The sequence below is a fragment of the Sinocyclocheilus grahami genome, unplaced genomic scaffold (assembly GCF_001515645.1).
Source record: "Sinocyclocheilus grahami isolate Dianchi unplaced genomic scaffold, SAMN03320097.WGS_v1.1 scaffold39.1, whole genome shotgun sequence".
Classification (NCBI taxonomy): domain Eukaryota; kingdom Metazoa; phylum Chordata; class Actinopteri; order Cypriniformes; family Cyprinidae; genus Sinocyclocheilus; species Sinocyclocheilus grahami.
The window spans coordinates 3,339,328-3,358,841 of NW_015505218.1; the positions used below are offsets into that span (position 1 = coordinate 3,339,328).

Genomic DNA, 19,514 nt, shown 5'->3' on the forward strand with positions numbered 1-19,514 from the left:
TTGTGTTTGTAAAGGTTTTTGTCTGGTTAAATCATGGCTGAGGCCATTTTAGACATCAGTCAGATCAAGGTCAGAATTATTACCGCTTCACATTTATCTTGTATGAGCTTTTATGTTTCTTTTTCTAATTAATCTCTTTTTCCCCTCTCATTTTCCCTAGATGGCAAGTGGATCAAATTGGTGTTAGTTCCAGTGGGTCATCAATTTTGTCTTGTGTGTCGCTGTGAACAAAGTCTCCAGGCTGCAAAAAGGACGTCGGTTTGCACAAGAGTGTGAGATTGTGTCTCTCATCTAGCAATTCGTCCTGCTGAGGAGCTGCTCGGGACTGTTTGCCAGCTCCCTACTTGGGGCAGAGACAGCGCCCCCACTCTCCTGCCAAAATGGTGCTGTCACAGAGGCAACGAGATGAACTGTGAGTCTGAATTCTCATGTACTCTTAATATACAGATCTGTATCTGTCACATTAATAGTCTACCATATTTGAAATTCTGTCACTTAACATAGTGTCCAGAAAATAAATCACACAGGGTCAAAATTGCACTGTTTAGAGAGAAGTCGCATCAGTGTAAGCCTCTTTTTTTTTTTAATTATTATTATTACATTCAGAAATTCTGTAAAATACCAGTAAAAAAAGTAAATGTTTAAATAAAGCTAAACAGTATAAAAATGTTAGTTCCCCTCACTCCACAACAAATCCTTTAAATGTACCTGTATTCAGAACAGTACAGGAATGAAAAATGTAAGTATAAAACAAGCATTATTAATCATTTTCAGCATTCAACATTTATTATGAACACCAAGTTTAAACACAAATTATGTAAAGCGAAACTGAAACTGCCTGAGTGTGGGAAATAACATCTCATTCGGCATGAATCCTAATGTGTTCACTTTGTGTGTGCTTGCCGTTAATTGCGTTATGTAAGCCACTTTAGAATACAAGTTGCAGCATGTTCCAGTAGGGTTGGGAATCAAAAATCTATTCCGATTCCAGAATCTTGTTGTACCAGATACTTGTTGTCATATTAAAAATTTCGATTCAGCCTATGCGGTTTTTTTTTTTTTTTCTTCTTCATCTGTGAGGACCTGACCTAGCGATCTGCCAGGACCTTGCTCGCTAATCTAAACGCTGCAAAGTTTGGCTGCATTTGTGATCAGATGCCGAAAAAAGCTAAGTATAATATCTGTGATAGCAAAACATGTTGCAAGAGAGGTGTCACCACCAGCATGACAAAGCACTTTAATTTAATAGATCGTTAAAGTTCGCGAACAAGATTCAAACACCAACGTGATTCTATTCCTAAATTACAATGATTCATCTGTTTCATTCCTCAACCTTTGACGTGTGTGATCAATGTTATGATCACGTGGTTCGTCCGTGCAGCGTACGATCACACCAGTGTGATTTGAACATTTAAATCTGTCTTTGCTCTGCCGCTGACCTAAAGAGAACAGCTGTCTGTCATGAATGAAACAGCTTCACAGTCTTTTCAACCACACAGTATCATTATTTCTGTTACAAACATTCAAATCACAGAAGTACTGGGATAAAAGTTTATAGTTCAGATATAAATTCTGATTAAATTAATTTAATGATAGTGATTAAAATAGAGTAAATCACCTTTTGAAAGTAATTTGACGCTTCAAATGAAGATTTGTCAATTACATTGTTACGACAATAGATGGTGAAAAGGGGCTGTTAAAATTTATTTTTCTTTGAATCATACAAGAGATTCGTTCAAGAATGCTGATTCATCCAGTAATGAAACAAGTACATCTTGAGTGAGTCAATCATTTATTCATAAATTACATGTGATTTTGTTTAGTTGTCTAATGTTTTTTTTTCTTACAAACATTCAAATCACAGAAGTACTGGGATAAAAGTTTATAGTTCAGATATAAACTGTGTGTGGTAGCGATTAAAATAGAGTAAATCACCTTTTGAAAGTAATTTGACGCTTCAAATGAAGATTTGTCAATTACATTGTTACGACAATAGATGGTGAAAAGGGGCTGTTAAAATTTATTTTTCTTTGAATCATACAAGAGATTCGTTCAAGAATGCTGATTCATCCAGTAATGAAACAAGTACATCTTGAGTGAGTCAATCATTTATTCATAAATTACATGTGATTTTGTTTAGTTTTTCCTTCAGAATCATGAGAGAACCACAGCTTCCATTGGGGGGAAAAACTCAATTTATCCAGAATCATGCAGTTCTATTTTGCACACAAACAGCTCTTAAAGAGTCCAGTTTTTATGGAGCCTGTTGTTTTTTGTTCATGGTATTCAGCTCCAATAAATGGTTTGCAAAAAAGAGACACAGGATAAATGTCTGATATCATTATTTAATCACATTGGAATCGAAACTGAGAATCAAAAAGAATCGGAATCGATAAGCAGAATCGGAATTGATAAAATTCAAACGATACCCAACCCTATGTTCCAGATGATTTTTAAAAAGTGACTTATATTCCTGAAGGTGTTCACTGTGAAATGGGTAGATATCAATATGTGATCAAATTAAATGATTATACCCTGTGAAACTTGGCATCAAGTGCAGTTCAGTGCACTAGTAAAGAGCATGACTGCCTGCGCCTTAGGGAGCATCCTGCGACAGCTAGTTAGCTTTAATATTTCATAAAGCCTCACGACCGAGAAGTGGAGGTGGGGTTCATAGTTGCGTGACCATCCTTGTGCATTCTTTACGCATCACAAAGCACTAGGGTTCTCTGGGTAATCTTGGGTGCTCCGGAAATCTGTGAATTTCTCCATTCACTTATTTAAAGAGTGACCGTGATGATATAGGTGAAAGGGCAGTTCTGTCTGATATTTGATGAGCACGTTTAGATGTCGTTGTTGGCTGACCACCTGTTTTTTATCTTTTTCCATACCTATATTTATGTATAATTTTCTTGTTTGTATTCTTTAATAATTGCACTGTCCATGGAGCGGACCTGACTTACATTTCACTGCTGGTCATATATTCTCTATATAACCATGTATGTGACAAATAAAAATCTTGAATCGTTCTGGAACAGTGTTGTAAATACAACTTAAAAGCACAATATGTACGTTTTTTTAAATATCCAAAAACCACTAGATTCTACACCTTCATTTGAGTCCAGCTGTGTTTGATTATACTGATTGGACTTGATTAGGAAAGCCACATGTCCGTGTTCTGTTCCGTCTCGGAGCGCAAGTCTCCTGTGGAACAGCGCAAGTTCTCTTTCGCGCTTTTAAAAACATTAATAAAGCTAATCAACTTTAATAACTCAAGCACATCCCATTTTGCAAAAGTCACGTTACATGATTTTACTGATTTACATGTGAAAATGGGCTTTTATGGAAGACTGAAAGCGCACTGCTGGAAAGGGGGCAGAATGGGGCACAATAATCGTTTCATCTCGATTTATTATATTTTCATAATCGTTGGAGGCTGAAATCGAAATTGATTAATTGCACAGCCCTAGACGTGATGATGTACCTAAAAAAAGTCATTTGTGAGAGCAGTGCAGCATCCGAACATTTTAGAGATCGCACAAGTGCAACAGCAGTGGAGTATCTGTAAGCAGTGCAGGACTCTGCTGATCACGGATTGGCCGGAGAGAATCGTCACTACCTGCGTCACTGAACTTACAACACAAACACAAAAGAACCGCTAGATTTAAATCAGCACAGCCAGCGAAGGATCGAACGCAACTGTTTTGAACGAGCGCACCTTTTTTTTAACAACCAAAAAGTTTTGTTGTCTGTTGCAGAAGAACAGACGTTCCTCTCGTTGATAACAGAGGAGCGGATCCAGCGAGAGCTTGATGGGGCGACGCGGAATGGTAATTTTTTTTTTTAGGAGTCGTGGTAGTAGAGGCAGCGCAACTATAACGACATGTGAATAATCCCGCCCACTCTAAAGCGGTACTGAACTGCAGTGGAAACGCAAACCGTGCCGTGCCGTACTGAGCCGTGCCGAGTCGTAACATGCAGTGGAAAAGCGCCATTAAATGCAGATCTCCCACGGGTCCTTAAAAACTCCTAAAGTGAGTTGTATCGTACTTAAGGCCATAAAAAGTTTTAAATGCGTTAAATGGTATAAGAAATGTTTTAATTATTTCAAGAGGTCTTACAGTTGGGGGTGGAAAGACAAGAGTCGCGATACGCTGGATTTAACTTCAAAAGGCAAATGTTGTCATTGAATAAATATGAGCGCTGCACGTTTCAAGTCAAAACGCGGCACGGATGTCTATTTGAATGTATCTGAAGGGAACCGACTGTCCTCAGAAACGTGTCCTTGGCATTTTAATTTAATTAGACCTATAATTCCTGATAAAGCAGGGTTTATGAGCGCAGAGCTGCTTTGTGTACACAGCCGTTACTGGGGAAACCGCAATATTTCAGTGCTCCTAAAGCGCCACCTCCTGGCAGAGAATACATTTGCATTTCCAATAAGCCTTTCTTGCCGTTTATGGTCAGATCAATGCAAATATCAACTCATGTTTTAACGCAGCAAACATTTAGAGTTGTAAATGAGAAAAAAGTGAATTTGCCTTCTAAAAATCTAAACAATTAAGACAGTAATATTATTATATTATGTCAATTATATATTGACATAATAATTTATATGAGGGCTGTCCAAACTCGGTCCTGGAGGGCCGGTGTCCTGCAGAGTTTAGCTCCAACTTGCCTCAACACACCTGACCGGAAGTTTCTATGCCTAGTAAGAGCTTGATTAGCTGGTTCAGGTGTGTTTAATTAGGGTTGGAGTTAAACTGCAGGACACCGGCCCTCCAGGACCGAGTTTGGACAGCCCTGATTTATATGCTTGATTTATCCCTTATCATAAAAATGGTCTAAGTTAAATACATTTTCGGTCTACCAAAATCTGAAGAGTACCTGCCCGAAGGGCTACCAGGGATTTTGAAATTTTGCGAGCCATGTAGGAGATGGTGGACCTGTTTTGGATGGGGCATTTAAAAGCATACAATGTGAATTTTATGGGTAATGGATATTTTCCCCCTGTCTGCTGCCTGTCACAGCTTAGGGTAGCCACTAGTGAAGGGCTTGAGACCGCAAAATGTTCTTGTAATGCCATCAGGCAGTCAGTGAACAGTCAGTGCCATAGTGTTTGAGCTCTTCAGAAAGCCAACTTATGAGTGGTTCGCTTGCAGTTGTCTGTGTAGATAAAATTGGCATTGGAGAAAGTATTTTAACTGAAAAAAAATACACATCACCATTAAGAAAGAAATTAAAATTGAATGAAGTTTTGATTCCAGTTTTTGCCTATGGTTACTGGACCACTTGTGCTCCACAGCTTCCTTCAGAAAAGCCACTGTTACTAAAACTAGTCTCGAAAGTGCTGACATCACTGTCTAAATTTAGCCCATTGGCCAGCTCATGAAATATTCACCATCATCTGAAGAGGTGAAAGTCTCATTTACATAATGAAGCACAGGAAGAGAAAAGAAGAGGCTGTGTTTCGGGAGACGGAGTGAAAGTGCTCAGTCCTCCATTTTAGCATTTCCTGCTGTGTCATTTGAGACGTTTTCCATCCTTAGTGGTGAGTGTCCATGACAACCAGGGTGCTGTGTTTTTGTAACTATAAATTTGATTTAAACAATAGGTCTACATAATACTCACATGTGCTGTTCATAGGGGACATATTGTATTAGCCCTACAGTTACAGCATGAAATGCTATTTAAACCTATTTCTAATAATATTTTACATTTACCTATTTTATCTCACAATTCTGACTTTTTCTCGCAAATGCAAGTTTACTGTATATCTCCTAGTTCAGACTTTATAACTCGATTTAACTCCACAATAGTGAGTATCAATTCTGAGGGGAAAAAAGCCAGTAGTCAGGGATAGGAACTATTAGGAATGGGGGATAGGAATGATTCTGAACCGAGGGAAAAAGAGAGAATGACAAGTTGTTTTCAGAGTTGTGAGATACAATCTTGGAGAAATGCTAGAATAAAGTCAGAATTTTGAAATATAAACTCAAATGCACCTTTTTATTCTTTAATTCCATGGCTTCCATAGACTGCTACTTGAAAACTGTCACTTTCTGCCACCAGTCACTTTTCCACCCATAAAAAAAAACATCACTGTTTCATAGGGGTGGACGATATGGCAAAAATATATCACAATATTTTTTTTTTTTTTTTTTTTTTTTTTTTTTTGAAATATCACGATTCACGATTATTTGTCATATTCGTTTTTCTATTTTGCAAGTTGTTTAAGCATTACAGCCAAACTAATTTCTCTATTATAAAGACAAAGCCTTTCAAGGTAACAAAATATAAAAAAGAATGGTGGATATTTAGGCCAAAGTGGGTGAAGATAAAAATATTTGACATTATTTTATCTTTGTTATTAAAAAATGAGAACAAAGATACACATTACAAATACACATAATATATATTATATGTGTATTTAGCAGTAGCATTCAAGAAATTGAATGAACAAATATAAAAATAAAACACTATATATATATATTGATTCCTATTAAAGCAACTGTATTAAAGTTTTTCAGTCAAGAGTAGTTTAGTAGAGTGATTTTTCTGTGTTTTGGTTTTTTATTAATATTTAAAGGAATAATTTGCCCAAAAATAAAAAGTGTCTTAGTATACCATCATTTACTCACTCAAAAGTTGTTTTAAACCTGAATGAGTTTCTTTCTTCTGCTGAAAATAATGCTATTTTGAAGAATGTGGAAAACCAAACAGTTGCTGCTCAACAGCAACTTCCATAGTATTTTTTTCCTACTATCAAATTCAGTGTGGACCAACAACTGTTTGGTTATCCACATTCATCAACAGGGCTTGACATTAAGCATTCTCATGTGGTTGTCCTTCGGACAAGTACATTTGTCATTTACTTGTCAGAGTATAAAAGTTACTTGGCCGGAGAGAAAAAAATACATTTAAATTGAGTTATAAATATAATTATTTATTGTAGTTATACAAAACATAGTGTAGTGTTTATAGAGTATATGTAGTAGATTTTGTGAGCATGTCACATTTAGTTTATTTAGTTAGAATTTTCTTTTTAAATAAAATAAACAAAATAATAAAGTGAAATCCATATCAACAAAATTCATCTGCAATGTAGAGGAAGCACAGAAGCTGCATCTGAAGTGGAATAGATATATTTACCCACCGTTTAATGCAGCTCTGAGGGACATTGAATGCTTTAACCTGCAGTTACAAATGAATAAATAATTTTTTGATACATAAAATGTTGAATACTTATATTTGAAATTATATTAAAAAAAAATTATACTTTAAATGGGAAATTAAAACCACCAGCAGGTGGCATCAAGTCACTGTTAAGAAGCGAGTCATTGCGATTGAACCGAATCGTTTAAACTGTTGATTCATTCTGGAACAAAACTCCGTCAAGAAAAAACCGAGATACAAAACAGTGCCGTAGCTGTGTTTGGAATTATTTTTTGTTGGCGAAATGGAACAAAAACAGGCAATATAGTGTCTAAAATGTAAGTCTCTTAATATTAACTTCTTGTTTATTGAACTGTTGTATAAAATCATACAACATGATTTGTAATCATGCTGATTTTTGGAGCAAAACAATTGCGCACGATCTTCGTATGATATTGTTTAACTATATGAAATTATATAAATATATACATTTTCTGCCCCCATATCTTGAATTTCCTGATCATTCTTCATGCATTTTAATACTGAATCATGCAGTGAAAGAACGCACAAATGCAGTAGTCTAACCTACTAGACTTCTTTACGTAGGCCTAATGTATGCGTGCGCACTGTAGGTGTGTTGTTTGATTTTTGCAATATACTCGATAATGTCAAATCGCACATCATTAAAACAACAATTACGATATTATCGCAAACGATATATATCACACACCCCTATAACAAAGGCTATATCACAAAAAAAGGCAGTTATTGACATTTTCAAGTTACTTGTCCGATTGTGCAAGAAAAATTCTCATTCACTTGCCTGTCCAAAACATTCACTTGTCCCGGACAAGCATTAATGTCGAGCCCTGATCAAAATATCTTATTTTGTGTTCAGCACAAGAATGAAATTAATACAGGTTTGGGACAACATGAGAGTAAATAATGACAGAAATTAAATTTTAGGGTGAACTATCCCTTTAATGACAGTTGGCAGCATGTTTAGTACTGTCCCTTTAAGATCTTCACGCATCTAATATACACCGGTACGTATCCGTTTTTCTCAATGTTTACTTTCATTTTAGACATAACCAACTGAGTCTATATGTAAACCTTGTGTGTTTTGACTGTATTAGCGCAAAAGATAACTTGGTTCAGTGATCAGGTGCTGTTTAACAGGTTTTTTTTAGTGCGCACGCTTCGGGTGTACATGCTCAGAAAAAGCGCATGTCAGAACAGCATGTGAATGAAACGTTTAACCAGTAAGGCTTTAAAGCACATGCAAATAATGTACTTTTGTGATTGCGAATAAGTGCAGTGTCCTGCAACTCTACCACTGAGTTAACACTGATGTGAATTAGGGCTGTGTATCACCAGCAAAGTCACGATACGATATGTATCACGATACAGATGCCACGATACGATACATGACTGCACTGAATTTCACCTTAGCAGAATTTAGAAAAACAGCTGTTTATTAAACACTGCTTACTATAGTGCCATTTCTAACTACTGGCAGAGCAGTCAGTTGACCTCTGCATTATGAAGGGCCTCCATAATTGTACCACAGTACAATATAGGTAATGGCATATGTTTCATGTTTACATTGTGCACTCCCCACCAGGTACAATATTCTGATTGTTTGCATCTTGTTTTTAAGCCCATAAATAATAATGTACTTGTTCTAATAAATGTATATTGTAATGTACTCATTCTAATATATTTAAAAAATAATTTACATTGCTGGTAGGTTATCATTGCACAAATTAACACACACTACAATAAAAAAAAATAATTAGAAGAGTTCTAAACTAACGCGCTGTCTTCACTGTATCTAACGCACACACTCTCAAGGCTGATTTATACTTGACGCGTTCACAAGTTCGCTTTCAGTGTGTGCGATGTCGTTTCGTGTGGTGGTGTGCACAACATTTTTTGTAACTTTCCACGCAGCTCCACTTCCGAAGATGCACAAGTTCAAAGCGACTCTAGCCGAACATGCACGTCTGTGCCAGCATTTATGTGAAACAGAAGCAGTTTGATGTTAAGTGCAGTCACTCACACAGATAACGCTGCGGCTGCACTCAGACATTCAGGAACAAACTTTTTAGCGCTGCCCCGCAGTTTTATCAACTAAATAGCTTAATCGCTCAAGAGCTACATTAACTTTCTCAACAAGGAGCTGGTAGCATCATTGTTTTGTAAAGGAATTAAAGCCACAGCTTTACTATTAATAGAGAAATGTGGCAAAACGGTGGTAATTCATACATACACAGCCTCTCTCTCTCTCTCTGTTGTAAATGAACAGTTGATGAATCACACTTTTCTGAGAATAGAATATTAAAGTGGAGATCACTAAACTTCAAGCTAACCTCTGTTTTCAGAAAGCAAGCGCGTTTATCCACAGTGGAGAGAGCGCGCGTGCACATGGTTGCCAGGTTCACAAAGATAAGTAGCACATTTAGCAGATATTTCCGTATTACGCAAGTGGGAAGCTCTGTTTTGGGGTTTACGTCTCTTTATATCAGGCAACCCAGTTGTGTTCCACTGCGGCCAGATTAAACCTTGTTGTAGCCTATATATATTATGCTCTATTCATTCTTTTTTAGAAACCTTGCACTTTTCTACTCAATTTTAAACGTTGTAAAATTTTTAAAAAAATTAAGCGTGGTCCACTGCTGCACACGTGCCACGATATCGATACTCGTATTGTCAAGTCTCTGTGACGATACATCGTCGTATCGATATTTTGAACACAGCACTAATGTGAATGTATGTGGCGTTGTACAGTATATTCATACGGCGGCGCCAGAACTGCAACTGATAGAATGTGCGCTGTAGCACTATACTACAATATTTCTTCAAAAGCAGATCGTGGAGACATTTTTATCGTCCATGGTCAAAAATCGTCATATCACACACCCCTACTGTTTCACCGAATTGGTCTGTAGGACATGAGTATTGCATCACCAAAACATCTGTCAAAAGCAAAAGAATAGCCTTGTTCACACTGCAGCTAAATACATTTGTCACTTCTATTAAATCTCGTTCTGTACACAAGTTATCTAAATGTTGTTACTTCATAATAATGTAGCTGATTCATTCCTGCATTTGAATGCCATTGTCACTCACAAAACTTTTCAGCCTTTTCAGTGTCCAAGTCTTGATGTCCCTAACAAAATTTACATGGATCTGTAATTATGTGACCTGCTGCATATTGACTTCATCTCTATGTCACTGCTAATGTGATAAGAGCGGTCTCCTCATTGATCTTTTACCGTACATGTATTAAATCTAAATAGATTTGGTGATGATTACAAACTGATAATGTTCTCATAGAGGCTGCATGATTCCACATTACTTTATCTAATAAAATCACCTTTTTTTTCTTTCAGAAATCGAGCAATAGCAGATTATTTGCGCTCTAATGGCTTTGAAGAAGCATATTCTGTTTTTAAGAAGGAGACCGAGTTGGATATGGTAATAGCATGTTTTTACACTAAGCTTCAAAATAGAAAAAGATGTATTAGGTCTCATTCTTACTTGTAATTTCTTCAGAATGAAGAGTTGGACAAGAAGTATGCAGGCCTTTTGGAAAAGAAATGGACTTCAGTCATCAGATTACAAAAAAAGGTCAGTAAATAATTTTTTCAGTATATTCTTATTTTAAAAAAAACTGGGCTATATCTATTAAATAATTGCACAGGTGTCAATTTTTCAATATAAACAATCCCAGTTTTTCCTGTATTTTTGATAGGTAATGGAGTTGGAGTCCAAACTAAATGAAGCTAAGGAAGAGATCACTTTAGGAGGCCCCGTGGGACAGAAACGAGACCCCAAAGAGTGGATCCCACGCCCGCCTGAGAAGTACGCCCTCAGCGGCCACAGATGCCCTGTCACACGCGTCATCTTCCACCCTGTGTTCAGCCTCATGGTCTCTGCCTCAGAGGACGCCACTATAAAGGTGTTTTTTGACACTATTTTTGTGTCAGATGTTTTGACTTTGATAGGCTGCACAAGGATGTATGCATATGCTATATGGATGGTGTGTTGTGCCATGTTTCAGTTTATAAATCCATCTGCTCTTATTCTTTTCTGCTGAGTCACTGAGTACCTCTATGGAGAAATCATGATGCTCTGGTTTCCCAGGGCAACGGTGCAGTGAGCAGTTCTCTGGACACCAGGCAGTGCAGTTATAAGTGTTCTCAGCCTGCATTTCTGTCAGATCTTTCTTTGTGCGTTTCTTTGTACCTTCCACATGTCAAGACATGGATAGATCCCAAATAAATATCACAGCCAGACTGCTGGAGACACTTTTCATCACACCTTTTTATATAGGTCTTATAGATCTCCCCTATATTCTCTGTTGTCTAACCTTATGCCATTTGCAGTTGAAGCGGTATACTCTTCTATGCTACGTTTAAAACCTTTGCTACTGTACATTTAACATTTAGATTTACTTTAGTGTAAAGTAGAGCTTGCAAAAATAAAAGTACTGGTTATCCAAAAAAGTATTTGATGACTCAGTGTGTTAATATTTGCCTAATGTAAATGATACTGTGCAGCTCTAGCAGTCTTTGGTGTTTTGGGGAAATCCAGCACTGAGTTAACAGCGTGTGAGTGGTGCATTGTCTTGAACAATGCAAAAACAGTCCTGTGTTTGTCACTTGATGAGTTTTTGTCACCTGTTTTTGTTGTGTTTGTCACTTGATGAGTTTGCAAGAATTTTGGAAATATTTATTTTAAGATGTTCCCAGTATGGATCACTCACTAATAATGAGCACTCTAGTTTTGTTTTGTTTTTTCATAATTCTGTGACGTGACATGTGGCCAAGTGACCCATACTTGGAGTTAGTGCTCTGCATTTAACCCATCCAAAGTGCACACACACAGCAGTGAACACACACACACACCTGTCATTTATTTTGCGGCGCCCGGGGAGCAGTTGGGGGTTCGGTGCTCAAGGGCACCTCAGTCGTGGTATTGAAGGTGGGAGAGAGCGCTGTACATTCACCCCCCCCCACCTACAATCCCTGCCGGTACGAGATTCGAACCTGCAACCTTTGGGTTAAGAGTCTGACTCTCTAACCATTAGGCCACGACTTTTGTATACACAACCATTCAGAAGTTTGAGATATAATGTTGTGTATATGTTATCAGATCATATCAGTTATTGAACAATTATTATGCTACTATATAGTATATTATTTATTGTATATTTTTATTTGATTGCATGTTTATAATGTATAATTTTATATTTATTATATTATCATTATGATTATTCTAATTGGCTGTGCGTTTTGTCCAGAGTTGCATTGGTGTAGTTTGATTCTTAAAAATGAAATCTGTGCGTTTAGGGGCTTTCGCACCAGAGGAACCTTTTCATAGTTTCTAGAACTATTGGCGGAATTTTCTGCTTTTTGGCGTGTTCGCATTGCTGGAACTAGGAACGGTTTTAGTTCTAGGAACTCAGCTTGGGGGAACTAAATTAGCTCCTACTTCAGAGTAGATCTATAGGAACTACCAGTGCCGTAAGTGCACGCTGATTGGCCAAACGCATACGAAACACCGGCTACCCAGCATTTTTAAAAAGCCAAGTAAAAATATTTTCTCCATGAACATGGAAAACATCAATAACGGCATTTGCCCGTTGTCTGCAGCGTTGTGTTCTTTTCTCATCCTCGATGATAACACTGCAAGTTGTCATAGGAGATTTAGTCAATTTTCATGCTCTTTCAATTGTGTAAATTGTGCGTCTACATTCCATTTCCGCTATTACCGCGTCCTCCATTCATCGGTTATTGACATTTGTAAATACCGCAAATAAAGACATCACTATCGGCCTCTTCAGAGTTCCTGCTGCCGGTGCAAATGCAACCAGGAAAATGGTTCTCTAGGAACGACCCTGCTGGCTAGTTCCTAGAACGGCACTGTGTGAAAGCACCTATGTTCTGAAAGTACCAGAGCACTCAAGCTACACAAACTGTTTTTGAAAGTGTGCAACATTATTATTATTATTATTATTATTATTTTGAATCACTTTGAAACAAGTGTGTAAGTATGTTCCATTGCATTGTTTTGCAGGTTTGGGACTACGAGGCTGGGGATTTCGAGCGTACCCTGAAAGGTCACACTGACTCAGTGCAGGACATCTCCTTTGATCAGACTGGAAAGCTGCTGGCTTCTTGCTCCGCAGACATGACCATCAAACTCTGGGACTTCCAGGGCTTTGAGTGCATCAGGACCATGCACGGTATATATTTCCTGCATTTGCTACCACATTATTACTATTATTCAAATATACTGCTGGAAGAACTTCCTTAAATGGCCTTTGACCTACCATGTACTGCAGCCACCTCCAATATAGGCTTAAAGCTTACTGGGATCCTTATTAGTGTGCTGGAGAATCCTCTCTGGACGCTGAGACTCAATCAGGACCTGTTGGTCCAGGGGGAGGGGTAAAGGTTTGTTAGGGTCAGGATTAACTAGGTTGACAGATTTAATCTCTCTCTCTCTCAAATAACAAAGGTGCCTCTTTTAATCATATTACTCTACATCGGTCAGTAAATTACCTTAGATACTTCAAATGAAGTTTCGGTTAATTTTTTTTTTTAGACATTGGATGGTTATGCTTTAATCAAAAGTCCAGTTGCTTGAGTCTTGACTGTAACTAAGCTTTTCCCTGCACCTTTTATCTCATTCATCTTCCTCACATCCTCAGGACATGATCACAATGTGTCATCAGTTGCCATCATGCCCAACGGTGATCACATAGTGTCTGCTTCCAGGGATAAGACCATGAAAATGTGGGAGGTGGCCACTGGGTGAGTAATACTGAAGTGCATTGTGTGGGTAATTGTGATCTGAATATTGTACACTCAAGGATTTCAGTGAGTCACATGTGTAGCTTTGAATGTCTTGTAGTTTTTGCAATGTTATTGCCTCAAGCCAAGTAATAACATGTCTTCTTTTTTTTTCTTTTTTTTTTGCAAAGCAATACAAAACACTCTAGAAGCATATGCATGTCCATGTATAATGATTCTCTCTGACTTGCCACAGCTACTGTGTGAAGACGTTCACGGGTCACAGGGAGTGGGTGCGTATGGTCCGGCCCAATCAAGACGGCACACTATTGGCCAGCTGCTCTAATGACCAGACGGTGCGCGTGTGGGTGGTGGCCACCAAGGAGTGCAAGGCAGAGCTGCGGGAGCACGAGCATGTGGTGGAGTGTATTTCCTGGGCCCCTGAGAGCGCACACCCCACCATATCTGAGGCTACAGGTTCTGAGGTACGTTGTTGTACATTGGTTGATGTGAGCCTCATTTTCCCTTTTCTGCATCATCATGATCCACACAATATTGTCTTTTGTTAATAATTTATCATGTTTACTCTCTTCTTCCAGAACAAGAAGAGTGGAAAGCCTGGGCCATTCCTGCTATCCGGATCCAGAGACAAGACCATTAAAATGTGGGACATAAGTACTGGCATGTGCCTTATGACACTGGTGAGTTAAGCTATAGTTCAGGCAGCTTCACTGTATTATATCTATAGCTATACTGCCTGTGTTCAGAATAGAAAAGTACTGCTCACTGCATTCTGCTTTTTTTTTTTTTGTGCTGTTAACGAGTATGCACTACAGAAGCCCATTTCATCCACATAATAGAAATAATAATGAAATCAAACTGAAATGATAAGATACTAAGTTGTAATTCAGAGATAAAAGGTTGATATTGACATAAATTTTCAGTAAAAATGTGAAATAGAGATACTAAATTATGAGATTTGTGAAATTTTAAAAAAAGGTCCATTGTTGATTATCAATAGTGTAAAAATGTATGAAGCACTGCTCACAAAGAAGTCACTTTCAAACCAAGCAACTTTCTGATGGTTAACACACTGCCTTGAACCCGTTGCAAAATCTGCATGGGACATTTGTGTAGAATTCCTGATTATATGGATTCCTTTTGAAATGTAGCTGCACCTGCATATTTTTCATAATTATGACTTTTTGTTGTAATTGCCTGTTAGTTTCAGCTTAACTCATTAACACTTGGTCATAATTTAGATACTTTTTTAAAATCTTATAAAATAATTTCAACTTGTCATTAAAGACTTGCCAGAGTATTGCTTTTTTCTTATTTGTGGTGGAAATGGGCTACCATTTATTAAATGGTCAACATTTTGAAAACAATTTTTTTTTATCCAATTTTGTTTATATAAAGAGCCAACAACAGTCCAGTTAAATGAGTTAAAGAGGGGATGTTTAAAGTAGCAGCTGATTCCCTCTGCTTCATTTCTCATGCTGTTAATGAAAAGTTGCATTGCATTACCCAGTACAATGTGCTCTATTTTATAATGCACATTTTGTGAAATGTATTCACGGTATTCCATGCATATAGAAATTTTGTCTTGGAATGGTTGTATACTATTTTGAACATGGCCACTGTGTGTATATATCATACTGTATTACTGCTTTTTATTGGATTGATTGGTGAAGTATTAGCAAACCGCTTTTTCAAATACTCACTGAAGTGACTTTTTCCATTTACTAGATCTACTGAATCATATAGCAAATTCTGGGCTTTTATCCATCATTTCTCTTTCTTCATTCATCTTTTACTTCTCTCGCCTCTCAGGTCGGTCACGATAACTGGGTGCGTGGACTGCTGTTCCATCCTGGTGGGAGATTTGTAGTGAGCTGTGCTGATGACAAGACCCTGCGTATCTGGGACTATAAGAACAAGCGCTGTATGAAGACCCTGAGTGCCCATGAACACTTTGTTACCTCTCTGGGTAAGCCAAGCAGATGTCTGCCTGGAAATGGTGAAATTTGGTTTCATTACACCATTAAATAAATGCAATATTCATCCTTTCTTCCACAGATTTCCACAAGACTTCTCCTTACGTGGTGACAGGAAGTGTAGATCAAACGGTCAAAGTGTGGGAATGTCGCTGATCGCCATAGGATCCTCCCCATCCGTTTCCCCCCCAACGCCACCACTTTGGCCACTCCCACACCTGCTCTTCAGGATGCACTCATTACTATGGTTACCACCTCATTCCAGCTCTCTTATAATAACTATTGTCCTTTTATGTAAATTACTCTGGATGTAGTTTGAGCTTATTAAATGTTACACAAGACACTCACAAGGTAAAAAAAAGAAATGAGTAAACAGTAAAACAAGTATTCTTGCATGGTGAATCCAGACCTTGTATACTGTAAATTATTCGCTTATCCTCATCTAAAGTACCTTAGGGATGCGGAGCACAGGTGTTGCTCTCGCCTCAAGCGTTTATGAACAGAAGGCAGAATGATGCTGTTTGGGGAGTTCAGGATACAGGGCACTCAAAACCGTTCTGTTGGGACGTTTACGTTTTCTTTCTTTGACGTTTTTGTCACATTCTGCTTTACACAGTTTAAACATTTAAACTGACTGAAGATGAACAGCTTGATGTGTCTGTTCCGGGGGTCTGCAATGTAATTTAACTGCGTGAACGCCTGGATGCTCAAAAGATTCGTCACTTTAAGAAGTGGTCACAACTTCAGTTCACATTATTGAACCGTTCTCATCCATGAAGTCCTTTTCCATTTAAAAAGCAGGCAAATATACATGCAATCCCATTAGAGACTAAGTGCAGGAAACACGATATGAGAAAAGAAATCGCATGGATCAGTAAAGTGCACTTGTCCCTGGAGAAAATAGGGTTTACATTTTTGTTTTTTGCTTTCTTTTTTTTTGTACAGAAGATATAATTCTGACACCCTCCGTCACCACGTCTTGGAAATGGAGGACTTTGACATACTTTATTTACTGATAGAGGGCAAGTGAAGTGCCATTTTACTCATTCTTAATTGCGTACATTCACCATTTCCAGGACTGCGTTCAACTTTCGGGACAAGGTGCTCCACAAATGCAGCTACATCTCATCCACGGGCTGATTTCCTCCCAGATTTCACTCTGACCGCACACATTCTGCCTCCCTATTCTCGAAAATGACTTCATTCGCTCATAGGTTTCATTAACCCCTCCTGCATCATTGATATAGCGCTTTCATTGCTTCGCCATTCTGCTGCTTGCTTGCACCATCTGCTGCCCGTCCGCTTGTGCACGCGTTTGTGAAGACTTCAGGAGACGTTGCCCATACGGGCTTTTAGATGTGCTCCGTGGTACTGCTCAGTGACCATGTGCCGATGAGCTATCTAGTCAGTCTCTCTTGATTCAGGGAGGTTTTTGGCATTGCAGAAGACGACGCTCTTTTTGAGGACGACACCTCCACCATAGATCAACGTGCAATATCTATAGGCTGCTCTGTGTTAACTATTAAGGTGTGTGTGTGTGTTTTCTATGAACACAGTTATAGGAAGATGGCCTCCTGATCAGATTAACAGGGCAGACAGGCGAAAGTCCGACAAGAGCGAGTTTGAAAGGTTCTCCACTGGCTGCCGTACAAGGCAACAATTAGCAACTTCTAAGACTACATCAGTGGTGAGTAGTTTGCTGTGCTTGCTGGTCCGCAGCGTACTGTTTCCAACAGTAGAGTCATGTATGCCCAACCACTGCCATCCCAAAGCTGTGTATGTAGAATCTATGGATGTGTGCGTGGGCGTCACTTCCTGTCTGTGAGCACACAGCGGACTCTGACTCCAGCTATTCGCTTTCTCTGCCTTGTTAATGTACTGAGAATCCCCAATATCGAGGACTTCATTCTGCTTTTTGTGGTCTCACTGTTGACACACACTTGTGCACTCACATAAATAAATAATTGTCCATCAGTATATCTTGATGTCATTGTTTGCAACATAATTAAAATAATAAAATATCTGTAAATATACATCAGCCCATCTATTGTTTTTTTTTCATCTTAGGTAGTGGCCAAAATATTGCCACTCTCTTTGTAGGAATAATGCAACATTTCAACCAAAATGGGTGTTGTGAACCTGAGGTATTCAATAATATTTGTGGAAAAGAGTTTACTAATACAATATAAGGCAATTCATTAAATAAAGTAAATTTAAATGTTTACTTTTCCCCCCCCCCAAAATTAGTTATTTTCATTGTTTTGCAGTGTAAGCATTATAATATAGTACTATATACATTAGGTATTCAATAATATTTGTGGAAAAGAGTTTACTAATACAATATAAGGCAATTCATTAAATAAAGTAAATTTAAATGTTTACTTTTTCCCCCCCCCCAAAATTAGTTATTTTCATTGTTTTGCAGTGTAAGCATTATAATATAGTACTATATACATGGTTTCTTAAAATAAGATCCATGTTGTAAAATTTTGAAATTAAAACTTTTTTTGTGCGTGTATGATTTATGTATGAATTAATTTGGATTTCAGTGGGCCAAATAAAAGGCAAATAAATAATCTTAATTTATTATGCATAGAGAAGCACTGAATATTTGTGCCCTTAGATGCATTTTATAATATAAAATAATAGAGTTGTGCTGATAGATGATAGTCCGAGATGACGCCTGTGGCTGATGCCTTTGATGATATGATGAGGCTCTCATCATAAACGAAAAAGGTGCAGATGTAAGTATAAGAGAGCTGATTTTGAGGGGAGTGTTTTTTTTAAGTGCATTAACTCGCGCTAGACTCTTCTCTTTTTTTAAGTTCTTTGATAATGTAAGTGTTCATTGCTCCTTTTCTATAGCTGCTGTTTGAATAACTTAATGTAAGCATTATATAATTAGTCAATTACAATGTTTATTAAATTGTGATCATGTTAAATACAAATTACGGCTATTAAGTAAATAAATAAGCAGTATGATATCGTATATAATATTAACCAGAACTGTGTGATTAATTTATTAGGGGTTCAAGCACGCAGTGTTGAAACCCTATTGTAATTGTTAGGATTTTTAGGGGTTCAAGCACGCAGTGCTGAAACCCTATTGTAATTGTAAGGATTTTTTTTATTATTATTATTATTATTTTTCTCCGCTAAAACTGATTGTGCTCCTTTTCTATAGCTGCTGTTTGAATAACTTAATGTAAGCATTATATAATTAGTCAATTACAATGTTTATTAAATTGTGATCATGTTAAATACAAATTACGGCTATTAAGTAAATAAATAAGCAGTATGATATCGTATATAATATTAACCAGAACTGTGTGATTTAATTTATTAGGGGTTCAAGCACGCAGTGTTGAAACCCTATTGTAATTGTAAGGATTTTTTTTATTATTATTATTATTATTTTTCTCCGCTAAAACTGATTGTGCAGACCAAACCGTAAGGCGTAGAGAGCTGAAATTTGGCCAGAAGGTAGAGCTCCCTGAGGGGACATTCTGACAAAGACTCACCCCAATCGGCCAATAGGGGGCGCTACAGTAAACAAAAA

At 37.6% G+C, this 19,514-nt stretch overlaps 1 protein-coding gene across 1 annotated transcript; it reads left to right on the forward strand.

Moving 5' to 3' along the window:
* Window positions 1-164: 164 nt before the first annotated feature.
* pafah1b1b (platelet-activating factor acetylhydrolase 1b, regulatory subunit 1b) lies at window positions 165-17,993 on the forward strand. Its single transcript, XM_016267630.1, has 10 exons — window positions 165-412; window positions 10,551-10,635; window positions 10,714-10,788; window positions 10,913-11,119; window positions 13,240-13,408; window positions 13,877-13,979; window positions 14,215-14,443; window positions 14,558-14,659; window positions 15,792-15,948; window positions 16,038-17,993. Exons 1-10 carry the CDS (start codon window positions 381-383, stop codon window positions 16,109-16,111), a joined length of 1,233 nt encoding a protein of 410 aa, XP_016123116.1. The 5' UTR covers window positions 165-380; the 3' UTR covers window positions 16,112-17,993.
* Window positions 17,994-19,514: the final 1,521 nt, after the last annotated feature.